General features: G+C 38.2%; 1 protein-coding gene across 1 annotated transcript in view; it reads right to left on the reverse strand.

Moving 5' to 3' along the window:
* RBMS3 (RNA binding motif single stranded interacting protein 3) overlaps nt 1–25,180 on the reverse strand; it is a 759,514-nt gene that overhangs the window by 402,016 nt on the left and 332,318 nt on the right. Inside the window, exon 4 of the mRNA XM_074195636.1 lies at nt 13,082–13,173. Coding sequence (XP_074051737.1) covers nt 13,082–13,173 — 92 coding nt within the window. The remainder of the gene's footprint in view (nt 1–13,081; nt 13,174–25,180) is intronic.

The raw sequence follows: 25,180 nt of genomic DNA on the forward strand, positions 1-25,180 counted from the left end.
ACTCAGTTCTGGAACATGTTCCAGAAAAGGAAAACATGGCAGCAGACAAGTCTCCACAGATAATACCAAACATTTCAATCATTAAATTGATGAGTGACTACTGACTCCCAACTAAGGCATCTAACAAATGGCACCAGTGCCAATGTGAAGATGTCTTGAAAGAAATGATTAAGGTCAATCAAGGAGAATTGTGTAAAGGAAGTAAAAGAAATGAAGGGTTGAGGTTCTCTGAAACTGGTAAAACTTTTACTTAAATTGCTAAAGATTCTGTTTCCCACTGTCTCTATAGTGACAGCAATTTGTGAAAAGGGTGAGAAAGCCAAAGGTCTGAAAACAGTGGATCAGGACCTCAAACCATTACCTGGTAGATTTCCAAATCAATGGCAAGACCCTATTCCTTTCCCCTATTACTCGGGTTTTCTCAGATAGAAGAGAATTCCAGTCAGCACTCATAACTTCTCTATTCTATCTATTCAGGGACTTTGAAAGCTAAGATGGTCTCCAGCCTTTCTTCTCACTCCAGATCATCTCAGTATTTGATGGGAAAGGTAACTCCTCTGTAAATTCTGGGAGAACCTTAAATGACTCAAATATGTGGTCAGAATATCTGTTTTTTCCCCTTCGATATTTTAATTGGTGACTTCCTACTACTTCTCTGACCTTGGACCAGTCACTCATCTCTCTAGCTTTCCCATCTGCTGAATGAAAGGGTTGGACCTGAATGGTCAGCTCTAAATTGATGATCCTGAGATTAAACTCTCTTAAATATCCAAGTATTTGATCCTAGGAATATAGGGAAGGATATCAAATGTGCTAAAAGGTGATTGAAAAATTGAAAGTCGTTATTGTTATTATTACTATATATTACGAGTAGGGATATTGTGAATATTATGACCACGTCTTATCTGCTTTTTTCTTTCAGTGTGATTATTCATATGAATCAGGGAACATCCTTAATTTGCTTGTCATATGCAGAAGACCATATGAGCTTGTGTGTCTAATAAATATGAATCTTGAAACCTCAAACACATACATCCATTTATAGGAACACACAAATATCTATTTGGGACAAAATGTCCATGTCACAGAGAAGACAATGATTTTCCGTTGAATTGCTTGGTGGCCCTGGGCAAACCTCTTAGTTTCTTGACTTGGCTTTCCTCATCTTACAAAAAAGGGGTCAGAGTACTTGTCTACAGAATTGTAGAGAACTGAAGGAGATTCTATCTGTAAAACATTTGGCAAATATTAAAGAGTTTTTTGATTGTTAGATATTGCCATCATAAATCAGAAAATAGGCAAATGTAGCAATTGTGATTTAGAGTTTTATTTGGTTATAAAACATTTAAAGATGCTACTATGAGATGACATTTAATCACTTAATAATGTTCAGGCTCCTCTAATTGGGATAATTTCAAGTATATCATGGGAAAATTTATTAGACTAAGGTATGATTAATAGACCATGAAACTGGATGGAGTCTATTCATGAAAGCCACCAGATTAGCCACATAGGACAAATGCTATAGATGACCAACAGCATAGGCTCCAAATGGTCACAGATACATGTACCTAGCAAAGTGAAACACCCCATAATATCAATACTTCTCAGTTAACTTGCTGGGTCAGGGCTTAGCTTGACTTTAATATATGACAGAAGCCGATTGCCCAAGTTCTGTGTACCTTCGAGGTAACTCAAAATAACAATGTTCATGATAGGTCTAGCCATATTGTATTTGTCTTTATAATGGCTCCACACCTGAGGAAAATAAATATAGGAGATTTAGAAGAAACACCCAGGATATCTACAGATCTTTTGTTTTAGGTTTTTGCAAGGCAAATGGGGTTAAGTGGCTTGCCCAAGGCCACACAGCTAGGTAATTATCAAGTGTCTGAGACCGGATTTGAACCCAGGTACTCCTGACTCCAGGGCTGGTGCTCTATCCACTGTGTCACCTAGCTGCCCCTACAGATCTTAATAATATTCATTCTCAGAGTGATGAAGCAAACTGAAGTCATCACACACCTTCTTCTGGGTCCTATTAGAGAAATTCCAAGAGAATTGTTGTAGGGACAAGGGACAAAAAGAGTAAGGGAACTAGACTGATTTGTGCATAATTGCAGGTATAACTTGTTAGCTACATTTTTGCAATGGCTCACACCTCTCTCTCTTTCTCTTTCTCTCTTTGTCTCTCTCTCTCTCTCTCTCTCTCTCTCTCTCTCTCTCTCTCTCCTCCCCCCCCCTAGAGACAATTAGAGCTAAGTGATTTGCCCTGGCTTATGTAGCTAGTACATGTCTGACATCGCATTTGAACTCAGGTCCTTCTAAATCTTGGTTGTGGACTTTACCCATTAGTATATTTGGATTTCTAGGGCCATGTATCTAGAGCCAAGTAATACATCTTTAAGGTTAATGGCATTCAAGAACCAAACTAATGACAGGTAAACTGTTATTATAATGTGGAAAAGCAGAAAGAAAAAATGGACTTTGAGAAGAATTTGGCCTAAGTCTCTATTGCTTATCCAAACATCACAGCTCCATCACTTCACAGTCAAAAGGCCTCAACTGACCAAAGGGTCCCAACTATCTTTAGTGAAGTGTTAAGAAGCTTATAATTGCACAAAGACTTTGGGACATGCTTTACAATTAACTTTTTTTAACCTCTGTTTTTCCATTTCTAACATGAGGGTAGAGAAGCACAATATAACAGAGACAGAACTAGATTCAGAGTTCAAGATACACCTCAGATACATATTTGTTTTATGACTTCAGGCAAATCATTCAATTTTTCTAGACAACTAAGACAGTACACACTAAGCTGTGTGTACTGATTTCCATTGGTAGATGTCATTTTCTCCATCAAATTCCTCTTTTAAATTTCTTAATGAAATCATAGGTCTATACAAAACACACACACACACACACACATACACACATAGAGTAATATTTATTTCACCTACCTTACAGATTGTTGTAAAGACTAAACAAGGTAACACATTTAAAGTATTTTGAAAACATTATAATGCCCCATAAATATTAGCATAGTAGGCAATGAGTTGGCTTCAGAGACAGGAGAATTGGGTACAATTCCTGTCTCCTACACAATTTACTCTTTTAACCTAGGGTAAGTCACTTAACTTGGTAGTGCCCTAGGTAAATTCTCAAAGACTAAGCTAAAGAGGAGTTGACAATATTCATCCACTGGTTGAGAGAATTCCCACTCTGGAAGTTCCCACTCCAAGTGTATCCACTCTGGGAGTTTTTAAGATAGAAATAATCCCAGGATGGAACCAGTGATGAATGAGTGAATGGAGACCAACCAGACAATTCCACAGTAGGATTTCATCACTTTATAGAAGTATTTGGTTATAAGGTAGAAGATGTTAGTATAAAATGACATTGATCCATGTAACATTATGTGGAGTTTTCCTCTATTGAAAACTTCAATGAATGTTTCACCTATGCCTTTGCTCAAAGGAGTATCATTTTCCATATGGAAGGTGCATTATACTTTTAAGGGATAATGATTTCATTAAATCCTATCACCTTCCCAGCAAGTTAACTTTGAATTTGAGAATGTAAATGTCACTTCACATTGAGTATATGAAGCTTGTCTGATCAGTGAAGTTGAACATGGACTCCAGGGGGGATATTCTCTACTTGATGTATGAGCGTGATACTCATTAGTATCCATGGGAATAATCGTCACACATCAAGTCAAGGAAATAGGCCTCTAGCGTTATCACACTTACAGCTGTAGCTCTTTCATGGAAGGGTGCAAATTCACTTCAGTCACCGTCATGGAGCACAGTGCAAAGGAAGCCATGGTTCTCATTTTGAATTTTTCCCAGTTTTGGAAAACGAAAGACCTCATTTATTTGGGGAGCATTTTTGATTCATGCAGAAAGGGCCAATATACTTTTAGAAGTTGGAATGCTGCTGATTTGTCTACTCTCACTTGTTGAGCTGACCTTCAGATTCCCAAAATGCATAGCTGTGGTTGGGTCACTTGAGTACAGGAGATCTGAGTTTCCTGAGCATGGTGGGAAGAAAGGAATCAAGTATGACTGTGGTACAGGGCTTATTTACAGTCCTTAAGTTTCCTGTTTTTACAATATTTTCCATTTGCAAAGGGGGTCATACTTTGCAAAAGTATCCAAGATACACAAATTGCTGAGTGATGCACACAAGATATTCAGAAAATACAGGGCCAAATGCCATTTCTTGCACTTCATTTTTTCCCTTACCTTTCTTTGTACCTTAAGTTTTAAGATAGCAAGAGTTTAATAAATAAGTAAGGGCATCCAGGTAGTGCAGTGACCAAAGTGCCAGGTCTGGAATCTGAGAGATTTATCTTCCTGGGTTTAAATCCAACCTCAGGCATTTACTAATTAAGAGATCCTGGGCAAGTCACTTTACCCTGTTTACCTCAGGTTCCTCCTCTATAAAAGGATTTGGAGAAGCAAATATCACACCACTCTAGTACCTTTGCCAAGAAAACTCCAAATGGGGTCATGCAGAGTCAGATACCATTGGAAAATGACTAAACAACAAACTATTTAAACATAAAAAGTATGGAGGGAAGACAAGGGCTCTTTACCTTTGTATGCATAGACCTTAGCACAGTGCTAAGTAGTCAGTGTAGTAAGTGAGTAACAATAATTTACATAACCTTTTAGGTTTAAAACATGCTTCATCTCATCCTTATGACAACCTTGCGAGACAGGTGATATCATTGTTCCCATTTTACAGGCAAACCGAGGTTAAGTGACTTGCCCACAGTCACATAGCTAGGAAGTGTTTGAAGCAGGATTTGTACATGGATCTTTCGAACTCTGTGCTAGTGTTCTATCCACTGAACTACACTGCAGTCTGGATTTCGAGACTCAGAGGTGAGACAAGAATCCAGACAGGAGAGACAAGCTCTTTAATATCTTCCTCATGAATAATTTGTAACCAAATACTCAACGTATCTTTACAAAATAGACTAGAAAGATGGTCACCACAGGGTTACAGTCAAGGGAATTGAGGAGAACCATAAAAAAACAATGGAAAAATCAGCAAATGGTACCCAGGTTGCCTGTCCTACAGCCATTTCTGCTCCAGATCATAGACTTAGACTGGATCTGCAATTTTCCAAGGATTTCCCTTAGAGTAAAGACTAGTAACGTGAAATGGGAATGGGGGGGGGGGGGCAAGGAGGCAGAGAGCACAGTATGAATCTTTTCATTTAAAATTCAAGAAAGAAAATAATTGCAGCCAAGAGCACCTTCTTTGTAGATGGCTATTATATTTCACAGGAGTATAACCAGAAATGAGTTATTGATTTGGATCAGCCCCTGGACACATTCTCTACATATGTACTCGATGAGATAGTTAACAGGGGGTTGTGTGTCTGTTTGTTTGTTTCCCCTAAGACAAAGAGAACTACCTACTGCCCACTGTTCCACACACATTAGGTAGTATGAAACATCACTGGCAACAGGCAGAACCTCCACTTGGGTCACCACATGCAGGTTTTTGGAAGATGCTGTGGAAGTGAGCCAACTCCATTAGGATATCAACCCCAATCCTAGCTATTTCCACTTTAAGAGACAACTATGGAGTTTTAACAGCAGCTCTGGACAGCACCAGAAGCAGATTATGAAAATCATTTTGCAGAAGCTAATACAAATATTTAACTTTAGCAAATTCTGCTCCCAAAAAGTCAAATAATTAAAGAGCAGGATTAAGATCAACTCTGACAATTTCAATATTGGATTTTTCAATCCCAATCTTCAACTATGGTGTCAGAAAATAGGAGCCCAGTTGACACAACCAGCAATGCTGATATTCACAAATATTTTAAAGAGATGTAAAAGCCTAACGCATAAATATTGATCTAGCTGCAAATCACAGAAATTTCAATCGTGCGTTGGGTGGTGCTCTGTGATGAGTTGTGTCAGAAATGCCCCAGGGTCAGACGTTGAGCCAGGCGTGCCCTTCATAGTTGTGCATCAATGGATTTGTGCCAAACACTGCTCTGGGATGAGTTGACATATTTCAGTGACAACTCTTTGGAAGAGAGGGGCACAAAGCAGTCCAAAGGCAATAACTCAATGTAAGCGAACAGGTTAAATCTGGGGAAGTGAGTCCCATTAAAAAATCAACAGGATGGATAATTAAAATATTTGACAGTACAGGATTCAGTCTTTAGGCAGTTCCCTGATCCATATAGATTTTTCTCCAAGGGAATGCTTTGTCCAGGAAAAAATAAAAAGTGGAAAAGTAAAATTCTGTGTTGTCTTCAAGTGAAGAGTACATTTATTTATCCACACCCATATGTGTGTCTTTAAATGTGAACAGCATGTTCCCAGTCACTTACAGAGAGACAGAGAAACAGTGTCTGTGTGTGTGTGTGTGTGTGTGTGTGTGAGAGAGAGAGCGAGAGAGAGAGAGAGAGAGAGAGAGACAAAGACAGAGACAGAGACAGAGACAGAGAGACAGAGAGAGACAGAAGACAAAGAGGGGGAGGTGGGGGGAGAGAGAGAGAGAGAGAGAGAGAGAGAGAGAGAGAGAGAGAGAGAGAGAGAGAGAGAGAGAGAGAGAGAGAACTAATTGCTTTCTTTAGGAAAGGAATCTTTCTTCTATTTCTGGAAGATTAAAATGAGATATGCTGTTTACAACAGCTGTATCTCCTCATTACTGCAAAACATGTTTTGGCAGTTTATCCCAAGTTTGGGTAGGAGAAAAACAGTGAATAGCTTGAAATTTAAGCCCACCTTTTATTGTTTCTTTGGGTCTATCCTCATTTGCCAGGCTCACTGAAGTTGTCCAAATAGCCTTTCTCATTCTTTTGACCAACAATAAGCTCCCTGAAGCCAGGAGCATTTTTACTTTTCTCTTTTTTGTCCAATGTCTAACACGATGGCAATTACATATAAAAGTTCTTAATGAATGTTTGTTGAAAAAAAATGGGTTATCAGTTACTGATTGCTACAAGCAAATCAATGCTTTGGGTTCTGCTTATTCAGAAGGCATTAAAATGTGGGCTCTCATTTTTGCTATTAGGCACAGCTTTCTCTTTTATATTTTCCCTGGTCTTCCACAGAATCTCAAAGTTGGAAGGACTTTACATGCAATCCAAATCAACCCATACCTCATAGAGAATCCCCTTTTTTCCTCCCAGTCCTGGAAAAAATTGTTCTCTACTTAGTCTGTATCAAGGCAATCCAAAGCAAGGCATGACCATTTGGATTTGATCATGGATCTGATTTTATCCATCTGCAGTCAAACTTTATAGCAACTCTCCAAAGACAGGATTATGTTTTATCTATTTGGTCCATTGGACTATAGTACTTTTCCCCACCGAAGCAGACATTTTATCAACAAAATATCATAAAGTGGAAAGGCTGTTTAAGGCTATTTGGTTCATTCCACCTTGTTCACAAAGTGTATTCACCTGAGATATATCATATTGTCCATGATGACCTAGAAATTTTTCAGTCATATTTAACCATAGTCAATCATTCTTAAAGTGATAACTGAGGTTTTTTTTACTCAAACCTACAGACAGAAAAGCACTAACAACAAAATTTGTTGAACTTCTCCTATACTTCAAAGGTTCCATTTTGCTTCTATTTCTGCTTCCATTTGCTTCTATATCTGAGATATAGTCTTCTCTCCAGACTGACCCCATCATGAGCAAAATGACCTTGAAGTCCATTTTGCTATCTATTTACTAATGAAACACCTAGATAATCTCTGTTTTAGGGCTGGTCTGTTCAAAAATGGCCAGTGGATTTCTGCTGCATGAAATCCTTGCTCTGGCATTTAAATTCCTTTGCAACCTGGCTCTCACCTAAATTTTCTTTTTTCTTTTTACTGAGATTTTTCTTTATTTTCATCCATATGCACATGGATATTTTTTAAATTACAAAATTTCCTTACACCCTCCCTTCCCACCCCTACCCTCTCAGCGGTGAAGTCAGGTTAGCATTGTACATACATATTTGTGATAAACATGTCTACAGAATAGTCAGTTTTGGCATGAGGAATTAGGATTAAGGGAAAGAGATACATAAGAGATAATTTTTATAAAGTGTTCATCAGATTCTGAAGGGTTTGGTTTTTTTTTTTAAATGTGTTTTGTGGAGCAGCTAGATGGTACAGTGGATAAAGCACCAGCCCTGGAGTCAGGAGTACCTGAGTTCAAATCTGGTCTCAGACCCTTAATAATTACCTAGCTGTGTGGCCTTGGGCAAGCCACTTAACCCTGTTTGCCTTGCAAAATAATGTGTTTTGTTTTGCTTTTCTTCCTCTGGATGGAGATCTTCTAATTTTTCCAACTCTACTGTAGATAACAAGTGATAGCCTACTTCCAATTCCAGTTTTGTTTTGCTTTGCTTTTTTGGCAAGGGAACAAGGTAAAGTGACTTGCCCAAGGCCACACAGCTAGGTAATTATCAAGGGTCTGAGGCCAGATTTGAACTCAGGTACTCCTGACTCCCCAGGGCTGATGCTCTACCCACTGAACCACCTAGCCACTTCCTTGGAACTTCCAGTTCCAATCAAACCATCCTCTTAGCTGGTCCTCTTAGATAATGTTTCATCTTTTCTGGGCTTTGTAAAATCCAACCCCTGCCACCCCCACCTCTCAACAGTGGATTATACTTGCTCCTTACTCCCACCAAGTAGCATCTATAGCTTCCATTTATATATTGTTCAAATGCTTGCACCTTCCTTCAGCTGATTATGTCTAACATATACTCTATAGATCTTGTTTTTACATAGTTGGCTACATGTTGTCTCTCCCATTACACTAATGAACTCCTTAAGGACTGGCGCTATCTTTGTCACCCCTGCATTAACACAGTGCTTGTCTATAGCAGGCACATAATAAATGTTTGTTAGCTTTCACTGGAGCTCAAAGACCAATTTCTAGAGGTAGACATTGTTGATGGACAAATTTGTTACTATTATTTTCTTGTTTCTTAGGATTAGAGCTAGGAACTGGAACTATGGTTTCCTCAGCATGTGGTACTCCCAAAAGAGAAATATCCCTCTTCCAGTGAAAGTCAATACCTTCTCTTCAACTTAGACCCATAAGCAGTAAGAAGTTCATTCTCTGACACACAGATGTGTCAGAAGTGGGACATGAACCCAGTTCTTGCTGGTTTGAAGGCCAGTTCTCTAACAACTACCATACTTTGCATTCATTTATGTGGGTCTATTGTCTATTTTTCTTTCCCTCTTTCCCTCAGCAGATTTTTAAACTCACTGAAGTCGGAGGCTATTGGATTTTTCTCCTTCTATTCTCAGCACCGATCACAAAGATTTGTTCATAGTGGGCATTTTTTCAAAGCTGTAACTACCCTGTGATATCGATGTGGTATTGGACTCTTGATAAACCAATTGGCAAGTATCCACAGAAAATGACCTGGATATCATCGAACGCCTCCTCAAACATTCCTAGAATGTGAAGTGGAGGCAGAGGGCACTTCTGCCCATTCTATAATGAAGAAAACAGACACAAGATTTGCACAAGACTTTTTCCCCAGGACTCTGGACTGTTTCTCTATGGCCAAGAAAGCTTTGGTGCCTGGACTCCAAAGCCATTGTTCTTTCAATGACACTTCAAAGCAGTCATTGAAGAAAGACTACTTCCTATTATGCAACAAGGTAATTAGTACATTAATAATGATTTAGAACATACAGCCCAAAACTTGGATCTGAAAGCACTGAGACATAGGAAAACTCCACAATTAGGCACATCTGTGGGATCCCTCCTACCCTTTAAAGAGCAGCAAATACCTTAAGAATTTGTTATTCTTTGGTAACGAATATTTATGATGCCTGTTACCAGCAAAACAGGGTTTCTTTTGGGTGTTCCTCTCATTTTACAATCCTCTTTATTGTTAGTCATGTAAGAGCAAATTTACACAAAATGTTGACTCTTCCTTAGTGATTTTTTAGATGCTTTAAATAACATCTGGGGCACATCAGCTATGATTTTGAAATATATTTTAAAGTCACGTAGCAAAAAAATACATAAATACATATATGTATGCATAGACATAAATAATCATAAGCATTCACATATGTATATATATATATGTATGTATATATATATATATATATATATATATATATATATATATGCATGTATTTGTATTTGTATGTAGGCAACAAGTTGGTACAGGGATAAAGTCCTGGAGTCAGGAAGACCCAAGTTCAAATTTTGTTTCAGCCACTTATGTGACCCTGATCATGTCAATGAAGTTTTTTTGTGCTTCAGTTCCCTCAACTATAAAATGGAGATAATATAGGACCTACTTCCTGGGATACTTGTAAGGGTCAAATGAAATCATATTTAATTAAATTTCTTAGCAGAGTACCTGCTATAGAGGGAGATTAATACATGCTTGTTGTCCTTCATATATATTTATTATATAAACTCATATTTTATTATATAGTCATATAAATATTTGTCTATATATGTATTCCATCTAAAAAACCATCTATAGGCATATCCATGTATATATGTGTATCTGTGTGTTTATGCACACATATTTCTTCTCAGTTGCTGAATTGCCAAATTAGTAACAACTGAACCATTCCGGGAGGTTGAGGAAGGAGGAAAGAGATTGTGAAGTTATTCTATATATATCAGACCAGGTAAGGTAATAACTCTGAAGTTGTTCCTGAAATGAAATACTTTTAAATCCTCCACTGAGTACTTGATTATTCTATAAATATGGTATGGGATGAGGGCCAAAAATGATGCCAGAAATTGCTAATCACTACATATTTGTTTAAAAGGTTTTCATTTTTGATAGGATTCTGAATACACATGGCATAGACATATAGGGAATGAGAGGGGCCATATAGATCAGTACTTGGAACTATTCTCATCCAATTCTACGTTCTCCAAGGAGCCTTTCCTGTTTCCCCCAAACTGTTGTTTTCCATACTCCCCCATTTACCTCTCTTTCTAGCATTTACTTCTCTTTCTAGCCTAGAAGAATATGTTTCTTGAGGGTAGGATGTGATTTGTTCTTTGAATCTACAGCATCTGATCCAGGTCTTGGAGTATAGAAAATGGTTGATAAAGGGGACTTACTGATCAGGAATTGATTAGGCAGCCACCATGTCTTCCTACCACAAGGGGAATTTACATGGCAAGAGTTTATAATGTGCCACTGGTACCAGACAGATTCATTGGTGAAGATGGAAGCTTCCAGCTTTAATGATTCTCTACTTTTAATGTCCACAAATTTGGACATCTGGCCATTCCCAAAACTTAAATGTTTGGAATTAGAATGTTACTCAAAGTATACAAGTGTTCTCAGAATTAAAGTTTTCTTCTATTTTCTTTCTTTTTTAATCATAAGTTTTATTGATATCTTTTGTTTCATATCCAGTCCTTTCCCAATAAACCTCCACATTCATGCCCATGAGCCCTCTCTTTTAATCAAAAAAAGCATTTCAGTAAAACTATACATGATTTTGGAAGCATTTCTTAACTTCTTTCTCCTTACCTTTGAGAGTAGTTACTGCCTGACTTTCTTCCATTTATTCTTTTCCTTTAATAAATTAAATATAAAATCGCCTGAGCATCCTCTCTCACATAGCTTCAGATGTCAGATGAACCTGCTTAATAAAGTTCTTCCCAAATACCCACTTATTCACCCTTGGCCTTTCTTCACCTACTTGTCTTTCAAACTCGACTTCCCAGGATTGAGTTCTTGAGAAGCTCTAAAGCCATCTGATCTAATCCTGCCAAGGCTTCCACATTCTTTAATGCTACAGCAAAGAGGTATTTAAAATTGATTACTAAACAGTCTGAAATCATTTAAAATGTTTTAAATAGCAACTCACTCCCTTCTTCTATCCTGACAACTTGAATGAAAAAAGAAAAAAATGCAACATAAGTGGTGATCAGTGTCTGAAAGTCAATGATCATGAGCTATACCAGACTGCTGGGAGCTAGTTTGATGGAGTTAGGAAGGAAAAAGGGGAGGGGGGGCAGCTCAAATAGAACATCTGGCTTCTAGCTGAAACTAGGAACCGTTTGCTTACATACCCTGGCCAAATGGACAGAGGAAATAGCAATTTATATCTCCATGACAGGAAACTTCTCTCGCTTCCCTATTGAGGATCATTAATGAAAAGTCAGGAAAGAGTTCAAGGCTAATCATATATGCCTTTACAAAAACTCACAGACACTCAAAAACTCAAATATGGTGTAAGGGTTTTAGGCGAGGACCATGCCCCTTTTCCATTCTTTGTTTTAGCTGATAGGTTCTCAAGCCTAGATAAAGGACATTACTTCCATACCTATAAAGACAGAAATGCAAATGAAGCATAAAGACAGAAATGCAAATGAAACATTTTTCATCTATCTCTCTATATACAAGCTATCAGAATTTTAAAACTATTTCCCACCAAATAAAAACATTTCCACAAATGTTATAAATTGTTCTCTATCTACAGAGGTGATTTTCTTTTCTGTAATAAAGGAAATTTTAGGCAGCAAGGTCCAATTCCCTTGATCCTAAATGAAGAACTGACCAATAATTCCCATGAGTGACATTGGAGGTTCTCTCTGAGTATTTGAGGATGATACCCTATTTGTAATCCCTCCAAAAATTCAAAGCTAAAATCAAAACCAGGCCCAATCAACAAGCTTAGAGGAAGCTCATTTATCTGCATGGAATAGACACACTTGAACACACCGCTATGAGCTTTCCAAAGCATGCAAAAGAAAACACAGTTCTACAAAGTCCAGCAGGCAGATTGAGACATAGAAGTGCTCCTCAAGCCTGATGCCATTTGCTGTTGGAAGTTCTTAAAACAAACTAAAAAAGAGACAACTCAACAGACATCACAGAACTGAACAAGGCTTCAGTTTTGTTTTGCAAAATTGCTGATGAACCCAAAGTACAAACCAAGTAAGTCCACCTCTTCCAAGCCAACAGTGGCCATTCCCACCATCATTCAGAAGGAGGACCCATCAGGAAATCATTAGTCCAACTTGGAGTCATCTCACAATCATGTCATCACAAAAGGCAAGCCACTTATCCGAACGCATCTGGCTTACCTTGGCCATCTGTGCCTGGACGCCATTGGCCTTGAGAGATGCTACGGCTTTCTGGGCCGCAGCGGGACTGTCGAAATCTACAAAGCCATAACCTGTGGAAAAACACAAGTCATTGTTAGTAGATGCTCTCCAGCAGTCTCAAGTCAAACTCTCCTTGGAGAGCAGCTAATGACATCCTGCTCTGCCGTCATCTGTGCTTTTCTCAGGGCCTGTGGAAGATGAGTGTGGAACAATAATGCTCTCTCATCCACGATCCCTATGCCTTCCCCTTCACTGCAAGTACCTGCTTCAGGAAAGCCATTTCAGAGATTTTAGACAGAAAGAAAATCATCTCTTATTTCCAGAGGTTACTCACTTTGGCCTGAGGTTTTTCAGCAGATTGAGTTCCCAAATGAACTAGCTCATTTACTTTAATTTCAATAATAAGCCAGAAAATCACTTGACCTCACAGACTTTCTTCTGCTCTCTTCCATAACCTTCACAACAATGCTTTGTTAAGAAGACTGGCTTACTCATTTTAATTCAGGGGAAAAATTTGTTGTACTTTCTATATGCCAGTTTTGGAAATAAGGCAAATTGAAATAATCCTTAAGAATGGAATGAGTCTGTTCTGCTAGGAAAAAACCAACATGTGTATAGATACCAATGGAAAAGGCTAGGATCTGTTATTTCATTGGTTTAGGTTGTTGTGAACATCTCCATGTTAAGTAAATTACCAAGAGTAATACAATCACTACGTATTAAATAAGGAAATACTAAAAATGTACAAAAGCTATGTAGAGTGATGGTAGTGGAGAGTCATCTACCCAGATCTAGGAGCACCTCAGGAAGACTCCCTTGAGGGGGTCTTGAAGGATGCTAGCCATTTCAGGAGGTAGAGGGGAGGAAGGAAGGTATTCCATGCAGGGGGAGGGGGTAATCTGGACAAAGGCATGAAGGTGGAAATGAGATTTTTTACACAGAGAAGAGCAAAAAAGACAAGTTGGCTGGGAATGTGACAGGAAAGAATAGGAAATGAGGTTGGAGACATTGTTAAAGTCTTTAAATGACAAAAAGAAGAGTGTGTTATTTTATTGTAGCAGCAATGGGGAATCATGATCGCTTATAGAACAAGTTAAGAAACAAGGCTAGGGATATATACTGATGCAGTCAGAATAACGCCCAGGAACCCATGGCCATGTTTGTCAGGGGGAAAACTCTCAGCCCTGTGGGCACTGCCATGTTTATGCCACACAAGACACATCAAGTATCAACTAATTGGGATTGGTTAATATGTGAAATCATTAGACCATCCTTTTTAACCCTCCTGATTCATGTTCAGCAGTTTCTACTAGCATGCAATCTGAGGAAGAAGGTTCTCTTGTTGTTCCTCACACACACACACACACACACACACACACACACACACAGCCCTCAAAAATAGAGTGACAGAGTCTGACTCTATGTGTGTATTTACATTGACAGTCATGCTCATATACATTTCAAATCTCAGGCTGAGGCTTAGCCTGAAGGGAATCTCAATAGCCAAGAATATTTCAAAGGGAAAACACCACAGGGATTCTACAGCTGAAGCCGGACACAACTTACAGTCCCCACCACCTTCGTCACCCGCCCCTTTCTTCTTCTGTCAGTAAATGCTTTGCTCCTCAGTTCCATCCTTCTCGTTTTGCACAAGTTTATCTAGCTCCAGAAGCAATTTCAATAGCTGTGTGTTGTGAATCCTTTCCCTATCTCCTTCCCCCCCCCCCAAAACAAATTTAACCATGGAAAAGTGCAAAGAAATTCAATTACAAGTTGTTTCCCTTAATTAACTTTTTAATTTTCTCCCTTTGGATCTTTTCTCCTTTTGTTTTCCCCCCTCTCAGGATGTTAATCCAAAATGGACTTCTTACACAGCAGTGGGCCATAAAATACTCTCTGATATTTCTCTGGAAAAATGGTAAAGTGTTTGTTTCCAAGCTCAAGGAGACAGATTGCTCTCTGAGGAGTCCTGGGATGCTCAGGATCCCCACAAGGCTTTTCCTCCTGGCCAGGAGCACTCAACAAGGTTAAGAGTAAGAAGAAAAGATTAGGCTGGATAGACAGAGTGGGTCAAATAGGAATTCCTGCTCTAGCCAAATGCACCCCATGTTACTTCTGGTAACTTCTGAAACCCAGCAGAGAATTTCTTATTGTTTTGCTAAAAAGGACTGATGTAAAACTAAAAGGGACAGTGGATTGAATTGCAGAACCTGGAGTCAGGAAGATCTGAGTTCAAATTCAGCCTCAGACATTTTCTAGTTGTGTGACCTGGAGCAAATCACTTAACCCTGATTGCTTCAGTTTCCTCATCTGTAAGATGAGCTGGAGATGGAAGCAGCAAACCACCCTGGTATCTTTGCCAAGAAAACCCTGAGGTCACCAGAAGTGAGACATATCTGAAAGAACTGAACAGCAGCCACAACAAAAATAATTACAGGGATAGACTTCTTTAAGGATCAGACATTTGAAGCTAGAGGAGACCTTCGAGGTCATCCAGTCTAACCCTTAATTGTTTAAATGGGAAAACTGATTTCCAAAGTGGCTAAATTAATTGCCCAAGGTTACAGAGCTAGTAAATATTCAAGGAAGGAGTTGAAGACAGATTTTGCTGACTACAGGTCTCCCTTTCTAAGAACTATGTGACACTAGTTTGTGAAGTGTTAGATCTCAGCATTTAAATTCAACTTTTAATCTATTCCGTTCCAGCTATACACTGTAAGTGAGACTTGGGCAAATGGTGGATCACCTTAATGTGACTCAGTTTCCTCATTTGTTAAATAAGGTCAAAGTGGCTGTCATAACTCAGGAGCATTTCCCTGCGGATTGACCTTTTCAACCTGGTCCCCAAATAGCATTCCAGCCTCATTGTACATGGATCCCTGTCTCTCATGCCACAAATTGCCAAGTAGGCAGTAGGATGGGCAGAGTACTGGGTCTGGAGTCTTCTTGAACTGACCTCCAGCCTCAGTTATTTAGTAGCTGAGTCCCTAGAGAAGTCACTTAACCTGTCTTCCTCATCTGTGAAATAGGGATAAAGAGCACCTGTTTTGCAGGGTTGAAAATCAAATGAAATCATATTTGCAAAATGCTTAGCATGGTTCCTGGTCCCTAGTTGGCAGTTTTTAAATGCTTGTTTCATTGCTTCTATTTCTCACCCAGAAAATGTCCCATTTATGTGTATTTGTCATTTCCCATCCCTGGAATGCTTTCCCTTTTAAACATTACCTCATAGAAAATTCTACTCCCCTTCATATTTATTCAGCAAGTTTTCGATATATGTTTATTCCATTCTTTCCCTCCAAACCCCAAAAGACTATAAACTCTATAAGAGTATGACCCAATTTATTTTCTTTTTAATCTCCAGTATATAGCAGAAGGATAATAATTGCCTGCTGATTGATTGACGATCGATTGACTTATTAGCATCAGTGGAATAGAAGTATTCTAGAATAAAAGAAGTTCTAGCACCAGGGCCCTTGAGGCAGGGGCTTTCTCTCCTGGACACTTTACAGAATAGTCTGCCTTTCCTCCAATTCAGGTTTCTCCCTCTGGCTCCTTTCCTTTCCTTCCACCCCCACATGCTGCACAGGATATTACAAAATCTCAACACTGATCTCCAGGGCTGAAATCCAATCCAAACACAACGAATCCACCATGAGGACCTTCCATTCCCGGAGCCTTCTTAGCATCCCAGAAGCAGGAGGAGAATTATGGGATGCCCTACAGTCAATAGCAGAGAAAATGATTTTTTATTTTTTAAAGTCACAACACAGCATGGGCCATGTGGGAGACGTGACACAAGGCCACTTACATATATTGCTCATTTTCCATATTTATGCTTTGTAGACAGCAGGGACCCTAAGAGCCCACCAGGAAATGTGTAAAGAAAAGTGAAATCATTGGATTTAAACTATGCCATGGAGCCGAGGGTCCTTCGTAAATATTTACTGTGGAAAATTCAAATAGGAAGGCTCAGTTCATGAGCAATCCTTTAAATACTTCACCTCTAGAAATAAAGACCACATTCCCTGGTTCCCCAAGACAGCATGTGCTATATTATAACCAGAGGAAAACAAAACAAGATTCTAAGCTTCCTCTGGAGAATATTTATCCTTTCACTAAGAAATAAAGCTACTTGCTGTCGTTCGTTCCACCTTGATTTTCTTTTCTACCAACAATGGAATACTGATGAATGGGGACCCATGTCCCTGACTTGCCCCCCCCCCGTATGTTTTTTTGGCTCAGGACTAAAAACACCACCATCAAGAATGAGCAAGATTCTCCCGCCACCACCTAAAAGGCTAGGGAGGCCTCTTGGTCTCAGTTTCTCAATTACATAATTAAACTTGGCAGCGGGTTCAAATGAATTAAAACTGAATGTCACTGTTTTCTCAGCACACTCCCCCCCCCCCCATCCTTGATTTTTTTTCCCTTCTTTGTCGGGAGAAGGCCAGCTGAACAGCAATTAGCGGGAAACAGAGCAGTGAGAAAGAACCAGCCCGGTGCTAATTAGGTCACTTGCCAAATGTATTCATTCCATTGGCAGATTTAATCAATGTTTTCCTAAAATGCTTTAAATCTTGTATGCCAATTTAAAGTTTTGCTATTATTACAGCTTTAAACACAGATGGGAAGCTGGGTGATTCGCAGGGCTGTTTGCCTGAAAAAAAAAATAAAAATAAAGAGAAAGGCTTTTTTGTAAATGGTAATGAACCTCTTTGCACAGTTAATGCCAAAAGGATTGTGTGAGTTTTTCCGGCCTCTGGTGAATACATAGGTGGCAGCTATGTTGTACCACTGACCATTGTAATGATCCAGTCAATGAGCCTTGTAGAAAACATGAATGTGTGTGTGTGTGTGTGGTTTCAGGAGGTTTCAGGAACTTCATTAGCTTGTGTATCAACATCCCTTTGGTCAACCAGATTCTTCACCTTATATTTTACCTCTACCTTCCCTTTAGCTTAGCCTGATCTTCCATGTCACCAGGAGTCAGGTCTTGCCAATTGGACATTCCATTCATATCTCTAATTCACCTCTTTCTCCTTGTACCCACAGGGAAAAAGAAGCCAGAAAGGACAGTGACGTGGAGTCAGGAGAGCCAGACTTCAACTACTGATTTGCTCCGTAGGCAAAGCCATTCAGGGTTGCTAAGGTATGTTTTCCATATCTGTCCACAGGGGATACTAGTGATAGTCACCTCATGTCTGATTTTTTGTGGCCGCATTTGGGGTTTTCTTGGCAAAGGTACTAGAGCAGTTTGCCAGTTTTCCCTTTCCAGGTCATTTTATAGATGAGGAAATTGAGGCAGACAGGGCTAACTCAATTTCCCAAGGTCACACAGTTAGTAAGAATCTGAGGTTGGATTTGAAGTCAAGAAGATGAGTCTTTCTGATTCCAAGCCTGGCACTCTATCTCTTGAATGTAAATAGGGGGGTTTGGGATCAGGAGGACCTGAGTTCAGATTTGCCCTTGGGTACTTGCCACTTACTATTTGACCTTGGGCATGTCATTTTGCCCTGATTGAGATCTCCAGTCATTCTGATTCATATTTGGACTCAAATAATTCTGGAGGAGAAACCCCTCACTTAAATCCAGTTCACTTGCTTGTCATGATATCACCTCCCTGATGTCATGGTCTTCTTTGAGAACAAAGAACAAGCATCATTATCATCAAACTCATAGGGTCATTATGAGGATCAACTGAGATTATTTATGGAAAGCACTGAACACATCTTAAAACAGTGATATTGCTGCTGTTGTCACTATTATTATCCCTAGCATCTTTCAGATCCTAGCTTGAATGCCTTCTCCATTTTCTCCCCATTGCCATTCTTTTTTTTTCTTTTTTCTTTTTTCTTTCTTACAAGGCAATGGGGTTAAGTGACTTGCCCAAGGCCACACAGCTAGGTAATTATTAAGTGTCTGAGGTCAGATTTGAACTCAGGCACTCCTGACTCCAGGGCCAGTGCTCTATCCACTGCACCACCTAGCTGCCCCTCCATTCTATCTTTCACATAACTGCCAAACTGATTTATGAAAATCAAAACCAAAATATACAAAACAATAAAACAACAACAGCAAATCCACAAAACAATTAGATTTCCCCAGGTCACTTCCATCTACTCAAAAATCTTCATCATCTTCCTATTGTTACTAAGATTAAACTAGCAATTCCTTAGCCGGGCATCTAAAGCCCTCTATGACTCCAAACTTTTATCCCTTTCAACCCTTATTATATCAATCTCTTTTACACAATTTCTTTACAACTTATACTATCCCTATAAATGGCATTCAATCATTTGCCTTCATGTATTTTTGAAGGTTATTCTGCCTTCCCTGCTCTACTCTGCCTCATAGACTCAATGACTTTTTTCCTAAAGCGCAGCTCAGATACCACTAACTGCAAGAGATCTTTCCTGATTCTTCTCTTGTTAGTGTCACCTATCTCTCTTGAATTTACCTTGCATTATTCTCTTTTTATTTATTCGGTATTTGAGGGTAATCCCCCTATAAAGGAAAGGCCTTTTGATTTGTTTATTTTATGCTTTTGAGTTCATGGTACCTGGAAAGTCTTCCAGATTGATTCACTATTGTTGAATTGAATATAACTCACAGTATTGGGGCTAACTGGATACATGTTTCAGGAATTGCCTTGCACTCCTTTAGAATATACATGTTGGGGACTTGTCACTGTCCCTCTCTGTGGAAAAGCATCAAAATGGCCACCAGCTCCCCTTCAGCACATTTAAAATAATCAAATGCACAATCTAGCTCTTTGAAAACATTGGTCTCTCCTATTAAGAGAGTGAAAAATCAAGTCAGTAGCATTGTGCCTCTTCGGGGCTAGTCTCTTCATCTGTTTCACATCTCAGCATGGTTGGCCTGCTCTAGAACACAACTTATTTCAGAGGTTGTACAACTGTGAGTCAAATGTGGTTTCTGAAGAGAATGAGTGAACCTTGTCCAGGACTTACACATCTGAGCTCCAAACCTCAAATTAAACAGCCAGAGAAGGTTAGGAAATACCCTTGTATCACTCCTCCCACTCCAACGTTCTGCCAGTCATTCACTGGCTTTGACCAGACTCAGAAGTGGAAGCCCTAAAATACCACAGAGAAGAGACACATTGGGTAGATTTGTAATTTGACCAGATGCAAACAATAGTAGGGAAAATTGTACAGAGCCTACTACCTACCCCTGGTTCCTCAGGGAAAGTTTAGACAATGAGCTTCAGAAAAGTTCAAGGAAGAATCCTTAAAGTGTTGAGTAACAGCTCATCATTTTCTGACATCTTGTGATTTCTAGGGCCCAATATTGGTAAAAGATGATATTGTAAAATTCTGATCCACTGGCAGCAGATTTAAGTCAACAACCATTCATTAAGTGCTTATGGACCAGGCTTTGGTGTTCGATGCTGAAATAAAAATACCAAAGCAGCATATTCATTGCATCCAAAGAGATTCCAATACTTGAACTCAGATCTTTTGACCTCCAAATCAATGCTATTTTCACTAGACTACACTAAGAAAGTTAAACAGTAACATGATCATCAGTGACATTGCTATTGATTTCCGGGAAACAGAAGCAATAAGATTTGATCCTATAGGAATACAGGACGATGAATGAGAACTTCCCAAGAGGGGAAAATAATTATAAAAAACAATGCGGAAAGAGCATTGAATGAATAAGGTAGTCTTGATTTTAGATCTGGTTCTGTTACTGCTCAGTTGGGTCTGCTTGAAAAAACTTTTGTAATCTACAAGAACCTAGATAGCATGAAGTTAGTAAAAGAGAAAAATCCTTAGGTAGAAGTCTGTCTCAGTTATTTTATTTATTTAAAATAAATGATAATTAATGACTGAAAATCTCTCTCTAACGTTTCACTCCTAGGATGTTGAGAAGATCAAATGGGACAAGGTAGTATATGGAAGAGGTGTGTAAACCCTAAAACAGGACAGGGCTTTAAGAGGAGGCCTTATGATGATGAAGTGGTCTATCTACAGATGATCTCTAAGATCTTTAAGGCTCTAAGTCCTAGGAACTGATGATAATAACAATGAGGACTTGTCATCTCCTAATAGATACTACTGAAGGAAATAGTTTTCCTCCTATATGTCCATGGACCAGAAATGATTTGGTTTCATTTTTTTAACAATAATCAAATACATTTCCAATAAAATCAGGGATGAAACAAGGATTCCCATTATCGCTATTACTCTTCAATATAGTATTAGAAATGCTAGCTGAAGCAATAAGAGAAGAAAAAGAAATTGAAGGAATCAGAATTGGCAATGAGAAAGCAAAACTTTCACTTTTGCAGATGATATGATGGTATACTTAGAGAACTTAAGAAAATAATCTAAAAAAACTCCTTGAAACAATGAACAAATTCAACAAAAAAGCAGAATATAAAAATGAATTCACAAAAATCATCAGCATTTACATATATATATACATATATATACATATATATATATATATATATATACATATATATATGTATGAACAACAAAGCCCAAGTGCAAGAGACAATAAAAGAGAAATTCCATTTAAAGTAACTATCAACAGCATTAAATACTTGGGAATCTATCTCCTAAGACGAACCCAGAAACTGTAATGAACACAATTATAAAGCACTTCTCACCCAAATACAATCAGATCTAAATCATTGGAAAAATGTAAGTTGCTCATGGTTAGGTCAAGCTAATATAATAAGAATGAGCATTCTACCCAAATTAAATTACTTATTCAGTGCCATACCAATTAAACTACCAAATAACTATTTTACAGAGCTAGAAAAAAAATAGTAATAAAATTCATCTGGAGCAACAAAAGGTCAAGATTGGCAAAGGAACTAATAAAAATATGTAAAGGAAGGGGGTCAAGTTCTACCAGATCTAAAGCTATACTATAAAGCAGCAGAGATCAAAACTGCCTGGTACTGGTTTAGAAATAGAGTAATGGATCAGTGGATTAGGACAGATTCAAAAGAAACTACAATAAATGAATACAGCAATCCACTGTTTGACAAACCCAAAGATATCAGCTTCTGGGATAAGAACTCACTATTTGACAAAAATTGTTGGGAAAACTAGAAAATAGTATGGCAAAAACTAGGCATAGATTCATATCTCACACCCTATACCAAAATAAATTCAAAATGGGTATAGGATTTAGACATAAAGGGTGAGGCCATAGATAAATTAATAGATCAAGAAAATATCTACCAGATTGGTGAAAAGGGGATAAATTTATGATCAAACAAGAAATAGAGTACATTATAAATTGCAAAATTGATGATTTTTGGCTATACTAAATTAAAAAGCTTTTACAATAACAAAATCAATGCTTCTAAATTAGGACGGACACAGAAAACTGTGAAGCAATCTTCATAACTAGGATTTCTGATAAAGGTCTCATTTCTAAAATATATAGAGAATTGCATCAAATTTATAAGGTTACAACCCATTTCCCAATTGATAAATGGTCAAAACATATGAATAGACAGTTTTCAAATGAAGAAATTAAAGCTAAATATAATCATATAAAAAATGCTCCAAATCATAATTGATTAGCGAAATGCAAGTGAAAACAACAATGAGCAATCACCTCACACTTCACAGATTAGCCAACATGAGAAAAAGGGAAAATGATAAATGTTGGAGGAGTTGTAGAAGGATTGGGACATTGATGCATTGCTGGTGGAGTTGTGAATGGATCCAACCATTCTGAAAAGCAATATGGAACTATACCCAAAGAGCAATAAAACTGTTCATTCCATTTGACCCCCCGTGATTCCAATTCTAGGCCTATATCCAGAAGAAATCATAAAAATGGGAAAAATTCACATTTCAAAATATTCTTTGCAGCTCGTTTTGTAGTGATAAAGAAGTGGAAATTGAGGGAATGCCCATTCATTGGGGTATGGTTAAATAAGTTATGGTACATGAATACTATAGAATAGTATTGTTCTATAAGAAACCATAAATGGTCAGAGTCGAGAAAAGCATGGAATGCATTACAGGATCTGATGCTGAGTGAAGGGAACAGAATCATGAGATTGTGAGATGATTGTGAGAGGATCAACCTTAATGGAAGCAGCTCCTCTCAGCAGTTCTGAGAGCTAGGACAACTGTATTAGACTGGCAATGGACAATGTGATCCCCATCCAGAGGTAGAAAACCAAAACAAAAAAAAAAAAAACCCTCAAAATCTGATGAAGACTTTATAAAAATTATCTTTTATGTATCTTTTGCCTTTAATCCTAATTCCTCAAACCAAAAATGACTAATCTATAACCATGTTTATCAAAAATATTTATGTCCAATGCTAACTTGACTGTTTGCCTGCTGATTAGGATGGGGGGGGCTAGGAAAGGAAGGAAATTTTGTAACTTAGAAATATACATATGTATATGGATAAAAAATAAATAATAAAAAGAGGAAAAAAAGAAAATAAGCAAATACACATACCACCTCCTCTCTAAGCTGATTTTGTCTTTTTTTTACCAATTAAAGTTTCCTTTCCTATACTTTTCAGCCTGAATACCTACCACACGAATATTATTTGAACTTTGGCCTATCCAATGGCATGAGTGCTCTTCAGACTCAACATGACTGCATTTACAGAGGCTGGGCCTTCTGTTTTTTCTTTCTAAGTGATAGAACAAAAGATTAAAAGTAAAAAATAGATTCCCCTAAGAATTTTCACTGCAGAATAAACCAATTACAAATGCAGGATAACTTTGGGTCCAGAGTCATTCACTGTCTATTGTTTGAAAAATGTCAGACTGCCATTCTATTTACCTTGCGAAATAAAGACTAAGTAAATATAAAAAAAATTCAAATTCTCAAACTCACTTTCTTTTTTGCCCTCTTCCAATCAGTTCCTAAAATAGAGAAACTACTTCTCCCCACCAAATACAGTCAAAACTGGGACTGGGAAGACTGTTGGCATGATGCCTTTCCTGAGATTATAGAACCTGCTTGATTGACTACAAGGTTCTATTGCTTGAGATTTTCTTTCAGTTGAACATTTCAAAGATTAACAAAACAATTTATCAAACTCTAAAAAGGTCAGGTTAACTTTGGTGAGCCAGTCAGGAAAAAAATTTCCCGATATTCCCAATTTGACTTGATTAACTTAAAATGCTCACCCTGGACTGACCATAAAATCCAATGAGTATATAGTGGAAAGCATATTTGTATGTGTCCATGAGCCTGTATACATGTTTGTCTATGCATATATAGATATATGAACACATATCTATCTATTTATATATTAACAAATGTATGTTTATAGGTCAGTGCATCTGGGGTTACCGACCAAGCTTACAGTATGTAGAATAAACATTGCCACGCAGTTTGGCATGGCATTGCAGAGAAGCTATAATTGAACCCTTTAATTAGAGGGCTGCAATCAGCAGGCTTGCTCGGGTATGCAAACTTAACCACCCATTCTGCCTCCTGCTGACCTTCCATGCCTCTCCTTCTTTCTGGTCTCACAAATACATGGAGGGATGGAAAGTCTACTTCTAAAGGGCATGGAAATAAATCCTATTAGAACTAATGGGAATTGTGGGAAAGAGAAAAGGAAAAGAGACCTACTCTAAGTATTTTAATACACTATTTAAAGCCAATGCCTCTAGAAATCAATGGCTGTTGGGAAGAGCCTCTGTACTCTCACTAGAGAGAATAATAACTGGGATTAATGGTCCAAGTTTCCCTGATCCACTCCTCCCTTCAGTGATGAGGACACAGACAGGAGTTAGAGTACTGAAATACAACCGATAAGAGACAGAAATGGTGTCACTAGGTACAGTCCTTCAGATACCTGAAGATACCAATCATATCTCATCTTTTCTCTAAGCTAGACATACTTAGTTCTTTTAACCAATCATCGGGTATCTGGAACAATGGCTAAAATTATAGATGTAGTATGGTTTGACATGGGTTCAAATTCCACCTCAGATACTTATTATCTGTATGACCCTAAGAGAGGGACTTTATCTCACTCAGTCTCAGTTCCTTATCTATAAGATGGAGATAAGATAGAATCCCTCCTGTAACTTCCCACCAT

The sequence above is a fragment of the Macrotis lagotis genome, chromosome 7, assembly GCF_037893015.1.
Source record: "Macrotis lagotis isolate mMagLag1 chromosome 7, bilby.v1.9.chrom.fasta, whole genome shotgun sequence".
NCBI lineage: Eukaryota > Metazoa > Chordata > Mammalia > Peramelemorphia > Peramelidae > Macrotis > Macrotis lagotis.